At 31.8% G+C, this 14,317-nt stretch overlaps 1 protein-coding gene and 1 pseudogene across 2 annotated transcripts in view; one reads left to right on the forward strand and one right to left on the reverse strand.

Annotated features, from left to right (window-relative positions):
* LOC102592987 (25S rRNA (cytosine-C(5))-methyltransferase nop2-like) overlaps nt 1-1,750 on the forward strand; it is an 8,083-nt gene extending 6,333 nt beyond the window's left edge. Inside the window, exons 1-7 of one of the 2 annotated variants that reach the window (XR_368609.2) lie at nt 308-372; nt 463-587; nt 687-769; nt 855-960; nt 1,056-1,127; nt 1,213-1,286; nt 1,733-1,750. Coding sequence is in view for 1 of the 2 variants with exons in the window: in XM_015303605.1 (XP_015159091.1) it covers nt 308-372; nt 463-513; nt 687-769; nt 855-941 (286 nt within the window). In the remaining variant the exon portion in view is untranslated. The other variant, XM_015303605.1, reaches the window with a different exon arrangement.
* A 1,450-nt stretch (nt 1,751-3,200) lies between these two features.
* On the reverse strand, nt 3,201-6,054 carry LOC102599454 ((-)-germacrene D synthase-like; annotated as a pseudogene).
* Between the last annotated feature and the right edge of the window lie 8,263 nt (nt 6,055-14,317).

The following is a 14,317-nucleotide window of genomic DNA, read 5'->3' on the forward strand; positions in this document are numbered from 1 at the left end:
TGAAGCATTACCTGGATGGCAGTCGCTACTGGTTGATGCCGCAGGGTGTTTCTCTCGTTTAGTCTTTTTAATTATCTAGGGTAACTAATTATGAACAAATAAATATTAAATCTAACTACTTTTAATGTTATCTTCTTTAACCACCAACTAAATTAATTATTAAAACTACCCCACTAATTCCATATTGTAGTTACGAATAGTCCAAATACTCATTTAGAATCTATCGAAAGAGTCTTATGAAATAAAAAGCTTTAGTACTCAAAACGATCAAACGGGTCGTTACACTAAATATGTCATTTTAACTTTAGGAGCTCGAAGAAGAAACAAATAGACCCCCGGATCTCTCTAATCTCCAAAGGAGGATAAAAGAGAGTGAGTTTCTTTTCCTTCATCTTCTCTTTCTGAATTATCTTTCTTCGGAGGAAGTAAGTTTCTCATTCACATATAATAAAATAAATGCAGTTGTTCGGGTGCTTTCAAATTTCAAGTCATTGAGGCAAGAAGATGTGACAGGTAAGGATTATGTTGATCAACTTAAAAGGGACTTGGGTTCATACAATGATTTTCTCATTGAATCGTTAGTGGAGGTAATTCTAAGTCAAAGTAGTCTAGAATCTGCACCTTTTGCCTTTTCAAGTTGCACTTTCATTTAAATCTGGATTTCTTGATATGTGACCTTACTGCAGCTGTTCCCCCTGTTGAGTTGATTGAACTTATTGAAGCATTTGAAAAGCCCCGGCCAATTTCTATGTGGACAAACACTTTAAAGGTCATGGTTTCTCTGCCTCTTTTCTATCTTTACCTTTTGTTGCTCTAATGGTTGACTCATAGTTATTGCGTCAACCGGATTTCAGACTCGCAGACGGGATTTAGCAGGTGTTCTTCTTAACAGAGGTGTCAATTTGGATCCACTAAGCAAATGGTCAATTTGGATCCACTAAGCCTCTGTGTTTTGTTTGGGTTGACCCATTATTTAAGTATCAATTTGGATTTGTTATTTCTTATTTTTATATGTATCATTACTTATTTCAGCTTATGCATTGTTTATTTTGTAGGTTGGACTAGTTGTATATGATTCTCAATTTCCAGTTGGTGCAACTCCTGAGTATATGGCTGGTCACTATATGGTATCCTGACATTACACTTTAAATGATGTCTTTGCTCTTAGTACGCAACTGTAATGCTTATTTCTAATAAATAACTTGCTTACAGCTCCAAAGTGCGAGTTCATTTCTGCCTGTAATGGCCCTTGCCCCTCAAGAGAATGAACGTATTGTTGATATGGCGTAAGTAAATAATTTTGTCTAACAAATGTTTGCTTCAATTGTCTATCATTGAATTTTTCACCATCCAATATGTTTTTAATCCAGATCTTTTTTGATTTATTGCCCTTTCATAATCTTAAATGTATCGGTAAGAAATTAAAAAGCTTGATCGCTGAAAGAGTTGTACGGTGCATATTTAGATAGTATAGGAAAAAACTAATTGAGAGAAATAAAGCATCTTCTGTTCCTCTCAGTTGTAATTTCTACTTTCTTTAAATCAGCATCTTTGCGTTGGATATAGCTTTGTCAGTCTTAGGTTTAACTAATCTATTTTTAGTATCTTTCTTGTGAGAGGAAGCTAAAACAATTTCTGTGAACTTTTTAGTTATTAGCTCAGTAAGCAGAAAAGTGGATTTTTTTTGGTAACTTCTGTTCTTCTAAAGTGGGAAAACTTGTAAATGGTGCAGTGCTGCTCCTGGAGGCAAAACAACTTATGTTGATGCACTGATGAAAAATAGTGGTATGTATTCATTTACAGTCGATCATGTTGTATTTTTGTGAAGAAATCCATTTTCTCCATAATTCATCCATAATTTCTGGAATACGTATGGTTGAATGATTTTTCAATACATTTTTCTCCCCTGGTGTTAGTATCCATTATCTTCATTTCCTTGAAAAATATCTTTGTTTTTACATTTCTTGCACTGCTTATTTCTAATGCAGTGAACCAAAATATACTGGGTGCTTTCGTTCTATTTTACTATGCGCTCATGTTCATTGTTCTTACCCAAAGTAGTTTATGTGAAACACCGTGTTCTATTTTTGTGAAGTAATCCATTTTCTCCATAATGCATCCATAGTTTCTAGATACCTATGGGTGAATGAATTTTAAAAACATTTTTCTCCCCTGGTGTCAATATCCATTATCTCCATTTCCTTAAAAAGAATTCTTAGTTTTTCCATTTCTTGCACTGCTAATTTCTAATGCAGTGAACCAAATATACTGGGTGCTTCTGTTCTATTTTACTATGCGCTCATGTACAATTGTACATCATTCTTACTCAAAGTAATTTATGTTAACTTGTGCTGCTAATCTGTTTGCTTTCTCTAGTGAAATTTCTTCAGTTTTTTTGTTGGTTCTCAAAAATCGGTTGTATTGAATGAACATCTTATCCTGATGTGTCTTATATAATGTTTATGCTTATCTTATAATCCATGTATCACATATTGATGTCGCTTACTCACCTCTGAGAAACCTGTTTCATGGTCAATTTTCATTTGCAGGAACTGATACTTGCAGCAATTGACATGGTCGATGCCAACTCAAAATCAGGTGGATACATAGTGTATTCTACCTGCTCCGTTATGGTTGATGAGGTATCTTTTTAAACTTATATTTCTTATGAATCTTATAATAAAGGGTACCCTCCCAAGTGTTTGTATGCAGATCTTATAATCATGCCAAGCAAACATTTCATCTTTTTATGAAGCTTGTGGAAATTGAAATGATTATGATTTTCTTACTTCATAAAAGATTAAAGAAATGGTTACGGTTAAAGGGATTCAAAAATTAATTGGGACTGACGGATGTAAAAACTTATGAAAGATTATAAACCATCTTCTTTGAAGTTGCTGCAAGTTTGTTTCAGCTGAGAATATTTTGCCCCACGTGCCCCTTTTTTTTCCAGTTGAAAAAGATGAGCAATTCCAAGTCTGCTGCAAAAGCGTCAGCTCAGTCCGAAGAAATACAAGATGCTGATTCCATTGAGAGCAGTGACCAGCAGAATGCTGAAGGGGATGATGACAAGCATTCAGAGCAAGAAGGCATTGCAAAAGAGAACGGAAAATTGAATGAAAAAGCAGCAGCTGATAAAAAGAGGAAGACTAATCTATATATAATGCTAGGTGATGTTATATATATTGTAGTCTGTATTCACTGTATCAAAGCAATCCATATATCAATTGACAACCATAACAAAGTAAATAAATAAAACATAGACAACTCTAGCTAGCTAGAACTCAGCACAAGAAAGAAGCAACATCAAAATGTGTTAGATGTTGTTCATGCAGTACTAGTTCTTTCATTTAAGGTTCTCTCATGCTTCAATAGGATCAATTAGCACCATAGAGATGACATCTTTCAAGTTATTTTTCGAAAAAGTATAAGCATCCTCATCTTTATAAAAAAACTCTGCCACCCTCGTAAGATTGAGCACTGGCATAAGCAAAACTCTTGGTACTGTTGTAGGTTTTAGACATCCTCTATTCAAATCCTTCCAATTAATCTCTATTATTTTCCTTATCTCCATGTAAGCTTCTTCTGTTGTTGCACCATGCTCATTCATGTAACATTCGATACCCGAAGCTACATCTCCTCTTTCCACCTCTATCTGTATCCATAATATAATTAGACAAACAAGTTAAAATAATAAGAAATATTACTTCATATTCAATTTGTATGTCACACTTAGCTTCCTATTAATCCTTGAGTTATTATTTACGCGTACAATATAATACCTCATGTGTTACGAGATCATTCAGTAATCTTGCAATGATACACGAAGCTATTTGACTCGAAGGTTCATTCGATATCCAATCAAACGCGTCCTTAGTTGCTGCATCTCCCATGCCTAACCAAGAAGTAGTGGCAAGCAATAGGTAAGTACTAGATGGAATTCCATTCTTTATATACTGTTCCATTGTTGGCACATCCTTCGCATGATACCATTTGGCCTCTTGGAAGTAAGCCTTCAACAACTTTTTCATCTGAAAAAAGTAACAAACTTTAAATTCCGACTCCCTCTCTGACTATATTTTCATCAATCAGTAATAATTCTTAATTACCTCATTTATGGAATATTTGACTCGGAATGTCTTATTTCCAAGATTTTCCAATTCTCTCTCTGTTTCATTGTAAACTTGTAGAAGAGCACGGTAGGAGAGTTTCATATATGGCGGTAATTGTTCTGAAGCATCAATGTCCCACCTACACATATATATTTGCAAAATTGCTTATAGTAGTGAATTAATGGTTCATTTTTTTTTCTCCACCTAGCTAATTATTTTTAAAAGTGTTGTAATAAGCTATTGATTGACGTGAGAAAAGAATTTAAACCTTTCAATTGCCGTTGTGAGGAGAGTAAGTTCATCAAGTGTACCATAGGTATCGTAAGTGTCATCCATAATAGAACAGAAGCACAACACTTTGGTTAATATTTTCCTTGCAACACTATATTGAGGCACAAAGTATACACCTAAACTCCAAAAGTATAATTCAACCACTCTATCTCTTGCAAAAGGTAGTGCCTGCGCGATTTCTGATTCTTTCCACCACCTAAAATGTAAAGAGGAAATTATATTTGCAAGATTTAATTATACAGGAAACTATATAAGTTAAATTGGTTGATATGATTAAAATAGTGAATGTGTAACTTGTCAATTACCTTGTGATATCACATAGCTCCTTTTTGTGCAGCCTTTGTAAGATGTTGAAGTCCAATTTAGCAAAATTTAGTAACATTTCATTGTGTGATTCATCTTCTTGGTAAAATGATATGTATTTCCTCGTTCCTACCCTCACTATAATATTGTTGATTGGAAATTTCAGTGCGTTACTGACTTGAGTCGCAAGGGGATCGCTCAAATTAGGCAAAATTAGCTTCAAATGAGTAGTGGTGAAATTAATTGCTTCATCCAGAATTTCTTCATCATGTACTCTGAATTGCGCTGCCTCGTACAAGCTTAATAATCCTTGTACGTTGCTGGTCAGTGCTTCCTTGTAATTTCCTTGCTCGTTAATGAATTTCCTAAAAGCATCTGCTCAAAAACATATAAGTGACCTGATTATGCAAATATTTTTTCACCAACAACTTAAAAACTCATCGCATAATGTCTAGTTAATATATGTTTGGGGGGGGGGGGGTACGTACCCGATGAGACATAATAACCTTGTTGCCTAAGTAATCGAAAGCTTAGAGCAACAGCATGAAGGTCACTTTCACCAAATTCACCAATCCATTCTTCATAATCATTAAAGATTTCACTCAATGATTGCTCAATATAATGTTCAAAATGGTATGCCACTCCAAGCAATTGGATTGTGTTTATAAGTTCAAGTTTTTGCAAAGATTTGGAAGGAGCCATCACTAGCATTTTTCTCACTCCTCCTTTTTTGGTCTTCATGTTCCTTCTCTTCCCATTCATTGGTTCCCTACACAAGTAAATGTCAATATTTGTTTATAATATGATTTGTTAAAAATCATGAAGAATATTCACAACATAAAGTAATTAATTACCAAGAGATTAGCATAGGCAAGAAAATGGTCTCCCCAAACAGAAGGATGATGATTGGCACATCGACGTGTAATCTCCATCTCACCACCAAATCCAACCATTTTTCTTCTTCTTTCAAGTTACTAGATGAAGAGAGAAAAAAATTGATCAAATAGGTGTTATTTGATAATTAAGGAGCTCAAAAGACTAACTTATAATGGCCAACAGGAAGGAAAATGTTTTCTAGAAAAATAAGTTTTTGTTAGTGCATGTTTGGGCGTAAAGATTGTAAAATTTGGAAGAAAGTAATGTTTGTTTTCAAGTTAAAAAAAGATAATTGGAAACATATTCCACACTTACTAGTCACTTTTTATTAGCAAAATATACATATAGCAAGCTACTTCGATGCAAAACTGAATTATTAAAAGAAAATCGGAATATACCTACTAATTTCCTTGCTAGTACTTGGCTCTCTTTAAAACTAACAAATTGTGTCTTCAATGCAAGTAATTAGGACATGAATCCCTTGCTATTTATAAAGCTTTAGTATACCAATAGGTTCATTAATATTCCTTTACGTTGATAGCTTCATTTTTATTATTTGTCACATCTGATATATTAAGAAAATGTGATTTTTTTCATATATTCCCTAAATCATTGTTTAAGATCTAATACCTAAATATCAATTAATAATTATTTATAGTATACTAAAATAATCGTATCAATTATTGTTTTGTTAAGAAGTATGTCATATTTAAATATAACAAGTGCTCCTCGTATAATAAAGTTTTTATATTATAGTATTTCATCTATTCCATATTAACTTAATTTTTGAGAATTTTTTCATTGTTCAAAATAATTGAATTGTTCAAAGTTTAAGATCGATGTTTAAATTATTTTCCATATTTGCCCTTTCATTTATTGAAAATTTATACTTTCTAGGAGATAAATTACATTACTTATAAAGTTATATTTTATAATTTCACAAAAAACAATAGTGAAAATCATAATTTAAATTATGTTTTTAAATATTTTTTAAATAAAAATGCATTCACTCACAATTCAGTTAATATGGAGTAGGAGTTAACCGTCAATGAAAGGCAGTCGTTGATATAGAGACGTGACTTTATATGCTCTATTGTTTTTACTCTAACAAGTGGATTAAATGCTATTTTCTCTCCCTTTAATTTATATGGTTTATCTTTTTTATAACCAATCTTAAAAAAATGACATTTTTCTATATTTAATAATTATTTAACTTTAAACTTTTCATTTTATCATTAATGAAATGATTTATAACCACACAAATTCCAAAAAAAATTTATGAGTTATTTTTGCCAACAAGTTCCAATTTTTTTTATTTTAAAAAATAAAATGGAACACTATAATATACACAGAGACAATGGTTTAATTTGTAATCTTTTATAAAGTTGATTTTTAGTTTTATGTCATTTGTATAAAAAAAAAAAATATACATACAAAAAACTGAAACAATCATTTTCTTCGTTTCAGTTGTATAAGTAGTAATAAGAAATTATGTTCTTCATGTGGTGTAAAATCTGGTACACAATAGGAACATTAAAATATTTAATTTCACTATTTTATTTTAAATGGCTTTTTCCTTCTTCTTATTTAACAATTTTAAGAAAAGGATACCTTATTTTTAAAACTTACAGTCAATAAAAAGAAACAAAATATAAGCCATGTACAAATTGAAGAAAATATTAAAACTAGTTTAAGGACATGATTGAAGATAAGAACATGGTCAAACCGTCAAATTCAGAAAAGAAATTAGAATTTTAATTTTATGAATTTTAAATTTTATAATAATAAATTTAAATATGATAGCAATTAATAGCCGCAGTTCAACAAGTGGAACAAATGGTGTTGATATAAACCACCCAATGTACGAAGAATTCATGGATTTTATGAGATCCAAGAAGGAATCAGATAATAATCCACCAACATATTCCACCATTCTCATGGATGATGAAAACATAGAAGTATTTGATTTGAATGACAAAAGAGAAGTTATACTTCTACTTGAAAACGGTGACCTAAGATGGAAAAATGAATCATGGCAGGTAATGTCCAGATATCTGGATACAATATGTTATACTACTACTGTGTATAAATACAAAATGTATTATGAGATAATACTCTCTGCCATAGGATCATGTGAATTTCAACACTTCTACCCACCAAACACAAAAAAAGATTATAACTTTTCTAAGATGATTATTAAAAAGATCTTAGCACCTGAAGAATGGGGTATGAGCCCTTTGAAGGAAATGGATTATATCCATCCTGAACAAAAAGTCGCAGTAAAATATAACTATTGGATTACATTGATGGCTTTAATAAAGCAATGTTATATGAAAATGCTAATAAGAAGCATTCATGGTTTATCAAGATATGTTGTAATATATTTGGAAGTATATTCCGAATTGGTTCTGCAAACGGTGGACATTATATGGTCCTTCAGTGAAAATATTACCTGAGTCATATAAAAAATTATATTCAGAATGGGCAGATATCTCCCCAAAAATTATAAGTTTACTAGATGATAATATATTCTTTGAAGGAATGTCAATAATGTATTTCTTTATTGAATTTTCTATTCCATGGATCATGAAATGGTCGGTAGAAGTTAATACCACTTCCGATGGATTCCCATGTTTACAAAGGACATTTTATACCAAGTTCTGGAGTAAACTATTACAGAAGGACCAGGAAGGAAAGGTTCATGGTCAAGAAATTCTTGATTCAATAAATGGAAAATTAGCACATATTATGATATTGCTACTTCAGAACCACAGGTGATAGAGGATCTGAGTCCATTTAAGAAGATCACAAGAAAACTTCAAATGAAGAAAGGTCTGATTTTGAAATCAGAAGCCATAGCTTTGAATATGGAAGAAGTGAAAAAATATTTAATGAGAAATCTTGATATTGAAATCAAGGATGTATCTCCATGATAATTGCATAGCTGGAGAGGGACAAGATGCTGATGAAGAGATCGATATTAGACTCTTTTACAAAAATATCAACAACAGATAAAAGAATCTTCTAGCACCAGCATCGTTGTCAAAGGGAAAAATAAAGAATGAAAACCCCACAGATAGCGTAATGAAATACTCTAATAGAGTTGTCGGCCACATGTAATAAAGCCAAAATACTTTTATAAAGTAATATTAGCGGAAGTCGAAAGTAATGTCGGCTAGTAAAATAATGCAAGGTCATATGGGTGTGTCGGCCTTATCGTTTTATTAATGGCCATTGAAAAAGTGTGGGCCAGTACCTTTTTGTAATTTTTAACTTTTAAAGATTCCTCTCATATCTATATAAGGAGAGGAAATGTGTGTAGTTAGAGGCAGATTTTAGAACCCCCTCTCTCTCTTGTACTCTAAATAATTTTCTTTGTAAAATTTTCTAAGTAATTGAATAAAAGTTTGCAATTTGGTTGATCTGCTGGGAGTTTGTCTTAAGGTACTTTTCTTATTTTATTTACTTCTTTTTATGTATTAGACCCAAATGATGGGATAAACTATTTGTGTTGAGTTGTAGCATACTAAGTTACTATAATAACTGGTGTATGTTGCTATCATGAAGATAGTTTGAACAGTCAGATTAAGGTCATAAATAGATTACCCAGGCATAGTTATGAAAAATCGCTGCATTGATTTATTGTATTACCCGTTGGATTATCCATGTGGAGGGTGGACCCGAAAGGACCCGGATAGTAAGGATTTTCATATACTTTTGCCAAGATTAATCTATGTTCGTAAAGGTTCCTCATAGTCTGATTGTGCGATCCGTTTTCACTTTGGTATCAGAGCCATGGAATTATAGTAACTATAGGTGTTATAGTTCAACACAGTAGGAAAAAAGAGTATGATATACCTCAGCCCTTAGATCTACTTAATAATTGGACTATTCCTAGAATATCACCTATAATCATATATCATATGGGTACTTTCGAGAAGCTTGGTCTCAAACAGGTGGTTAAAACCACGGGAGAAACTATCACTATTGATAGTGATAATCAGACTTTTAAATTATTATCTGAAAATGATTTAGCCCCTTATAGGGATATTTACCGTTTTATGCATATTGGTTTAGTACAAGTGGCCTTTAAGCCCCTTACTTTACGTGGACTTCTTGAAAGCTTTATAGCAGTTTTACGTGATGGTAGAAATTATAACTGGAAGAAATCTCTTATAGGAACTATACAAACTCGTCTAGCTTATGGACCAGTTTATTTTAATGTTTATCCTAACTTGCAGATTTCCTTGCAGGATGAGAACTCATTAAGTTCGCTCATGTTAAATGTTAAACATCATGGTTATGATTATATACCTGGAATTGAAGTTGTTTTTATTTGTTATAGAATTTATTATAAACTTTTGCATACTTTAAATCCTATGTGCAAAATGATTGATTTCAAAAATGAGACTATTTTGATAGAAACTAATTTTGATAAATCTAAAGTAGTCACTAGAAGACCTATCAAGTGGGAAGAAATTGATTTTCCACAAGAATGGGTTATTGAAAGTGCTACTCAACCCAGAAATAATATTAATTCGGAGATTTCTGAAATTGAACAGTTGAATGATGGAACTGTTAAAATTAAATTTTCTGATATTTCTGATGTGCATGATAGAATTGAGAATCGTAGCATATCTTCTAGAATGACTAGATCTAATTCCTCTTACATTTCTAATATTGATTATATTGTGCAAGCTCCTTCTCGTGCTTCTACTTCTCAAATTAGAGAAAGTTATAATATAAAAATTGATAAAGATAACATTGCTCGACCTATTTCCAGGGCTAGCTCAGATTTAGATATAACTGAATTTGAAATGAATTTTCCAGATGGATTGACGACATGAAATTTGTTTTATGATGTCTGACAAACAAATTGATTTTAGTCCGGGTTCACCGGCAAGAGACAGAATCGCTAAAGATTTTCAGCGAAAGAAATGGAAACTTTTCAGAAAATGGTTCTTCAAAAATTTTAATAAAAAAGAACAATATGATTTTCATGAAGAATTTTATAAAGATATTATGGACTCAGAAATAAATCGATTAGTTGCTTTTGTTCCTTGATTTATGTGCAAGCATGTTCATAACTATATTTCTATGTTAGAGAAAGATTTTACTCTAAGCAATGGAGAAATTACTAAATCAATTTTTCCTCCGCAACAGTCTTTTCATATTAATAGAAATGATAAGGTTGTTAACTTTAATGCTTTTTCAAAATTGTTTGAAAATGATACTGCTTTAGTTACTACTAGTCATGTCAATGCCATGATTAAGCAGAATAACTATGCAAACATTTATATGAGCATATTGGGTGAACATATTGTTTCTTTGCATGATAAAGTTGATAAACTAATCTCTTTGTTACCTACCAAGATGAAAGGTAAGGAAAAGATGGCTCATAGTAGTCTACAACCCCCACCAGTTATTGATAATTTCAAGATTAAAGATTATTCAGATCTTGAGGATTTCTTGGCAAAGAAATTCAAAGGTGGTAGTCTCCAGCCTATTAATGCTAGAGACTTATCTGAAGGAGAAACTAGTCATAAGAAGGAATTTTTTGATGGTATTAATAAGATCTCAGAAAACTATGCTAGGAAACCAGTCCAAAGGATGTATTACTACCCTAGACCTACTCCTCAAGATGCTTTGTTGGAGGAACATGAACATATTATAACTAATAGTTATAATGGAAAGGAAATCTATGAATGGAACATAGACGGGTATACAGATAGGCAAATCTATACAACTGCTCGTCAAATGTTGATGTACAGCACTATCTGTAAGATTAATAAAAATAGTGATAAGACTATTGCTGATATGATCACTGCAGGGTTTACAGGTCAATTGAAAGGATGGTGGGATAACTATCTCAATCAAGATCAAAGGGACAAGATTCTCCAAGCAGTTCAACAAGAAGGAGAACAGTATACTCAGAACGCAGTTTATACATTGGTCCTGAATATTATAGAACGCTTCTCCGAAAGATGGTCAGATAATAGTGAGACTATTAGGACTCTGTTACAAAACCTTAGGTGTAAGACCCTTACATCATTTAGGTACTACAAGGATGTTTTCTTATGTAGAGTAATGGAGTTACCTGAGTGTAATAGCACTCATTGGAAATCAAAATTTATAGATGGGTTACCTACTCTTTTTGCTGAAAGAGTAAGAAAGTCTTTAAGAGGAAACAATACAAGTATAATTATGAGGATTATACCTATGGAAAACTTATAAGTGCCTGCGTACAGGAAGGACTTTGCTTATGCAATGAGATAAAGTTAAACCAATAGATGAAGCGACATCGCTTAAATGAAAAACAATAATTAAGAGAATTTTGTGAACAATTCGCATTTGATATTCCTAAACAAAAGTCTAAGGACAAGGAATATACTCCTAAGAAAAATAAATCTTCCAAAAAGGATTATGAAAAATGAAAGAAAAAGAAAATAGAAAAGAAGCTTAGAAGAGCTGAAGAAGGTAAATGAGACGCTTCTAAGAGAAAGAAAAAGTATCTCCATAATTATAAGAAGTCGGATACTTGCCACAAATGTGGAAGATTTGGTCATTATGCAAAAGATTGCAAAGTCAAGGAAAAGATTAAAAGCCTTGATGTAAGTGATAGCATAAAAAATTCTCTTTATAAGATTATTCTTAATTCTGATTTAGGAAGATCAGAATCAGAAGATAGTAGCAGTGATGAGTCCTCAACAAGTGAAGATCTTAAGGCCCTTCAACAAGAAGATTATATAACTTCAGAGGATGAATGTTCACCTTGTCAACAAGGTTTACAGTGTGAAAAGGATGAAGAAGAGGATGATCTTTATAAGATCTATTCTCAATTTAAGGAATTAAGTCTGAATGTCATTGATAATGACAAAGTACTAGAACTTTTACAAAGCATTATTAATGATCCAGAGATAAGAGCTCAGCTTATTGATAAAATCAGTAATAATACTCTAGTTAAGGATCATACTCCTAAGGAAATCCCAACCAAAGAAGGTTCATATACCATGGCAGAGGTTAAAAATCTTCTACTAGAAAGGAGAAAGATTATAAGTTCTCCTACTACTATTAGTGATTTGAAGGATGAGATTAGTAATCTCAAAGAAGACATTGTTCGTCTTAAAGAAAAGAATGTCGCTATTGAGGCAAGACTTGATGCTATTCAAAGTCTCCAGGATTTGGGTAATGCCTCTGATTCGTCATCTTCTCTTGGAGGAGAAAACAATAGTCTTGATTTTATGAAAAATAATAAAACAGATTTTTTGCATAGTCTTAAAGCTTTTACTTCTCAGAAGTTTTATACAAAAATCACTTTGCTTATAGACTATATTTATAAAAGAGAATTTATAGCTCTTATTGACAGTGCTATTGATTTAAACTGTATTCAAGAAGGACTTATACCTTCAAGATATTTTCATAAAACTACTCATAGTCTTCGTTCTGCTAATGGTAGCAAAATGAATATTGAATTTAAATTACCAAAAACTTTTATTTGTAAAGGAAAGAGTTGTGTTCCTCAAAGCTTTGTTTTAGTAAAAAATATCACCAACCAAATTATTTTGGGTGTCCCTTTTATAAATGATATTTTCCCTCTTACTCATTGGGATAATAATAAAATTATTGGAACTTGGAATAACAACCCTTTCATACTTGAGTTTGTTACAAAACCTTTTACTAGAATGATAAATGATCTGACTGCAAAATTGATTTTAAAAAATAATCCAGTTAGTTTTATAAAACAAGAAATCAATAGTATAGAAGTTGATCATATTTTACAAAATCCTAAATTACAGGAAAAAAATAATATTTTAAATAGTCAATTCTCTCTTGATATTTGTGGAGATCATCCTAATACTTTCTGGAACAGGAAGAAGCATGTAGTTAGTCTTTCATATGAAGATAACTTTGATGAGATTAATATTCCTACTAAGGCTAGGCCATGTCAAATGAACTCAGAATATTTAGAGTTGTGCAAAAAGGAAATCAGTTCCTTGCTTCAGAAAGGACTTATAAGGTAGTCTAAGTCACCATGGTCTTGTACGGTGTTCTATGTTAATAAACTTGCTGAGCAAGAAAGAGGAGCGCCAAGATTGGTAATAAATTACAAACCGCTTAATAAAACTTTACGATGGATCATGTATCCAATTACTAATAAGAAAGACTTATTGGATAGAGTTTATGATGCTACTATATATTCTCTAAGTTTGATCTGAAATCATGTTATTGGAAAATTCAGATAGGTTCAAAACTGCTTTCAATGTGCCAATGGGACAATTTGAATTGAACGTTATGCCTTTTGGTTTAAAAAATGCTCCATCAGAATTCCAAAAAATGAATGATATTTTTATACCTTATAGCAATTTTATAATTGTTTATATAGATGATATCTTAGTATTCTCCAAAAATGTGGAAACTCATTTTAAACATCTTGATTTATTTAAAAAGATTATTACTCAAAATGGTTTAGTTTGATCTCAACCTAAGATAGCATTGTTTAAAACAAATGCCAGATTCCTTGGTCATAATATTGAAAGAGGAAATATTAGTCCTATCAATAGAAGTATTGAATTTGCTTCTAAATTTCCTGATATTATTACTAACAAGACACAATTACAGAGGTTTCTTGGAAGTCTTAATTATGTTGCTCCTTTTATAAAGGATTTAGCAAAAGACTCAACTGTTTTTTATGACAGGTTGAAAAATAATCCTAAGGCTTGGTCAAATTACCATAC

Source organism: Solanum tuberosum, unplaced genomic scaffold, assembly GCF_000226075.1.
Source record: "Solanum tuberosum cultivar DM 1-3 516 R44 unplaced genomic scaffold, SolTub_3.0 scf00458, whole genome shotgun sequence".
In the NCBI taxonomy this organism is placed as follows: Eukaryota; Viridiplantae; Streptophyta; class Magnoliopsida; order Solanales; family Solanaceae; genus Solanum; species Solanum tuberosum.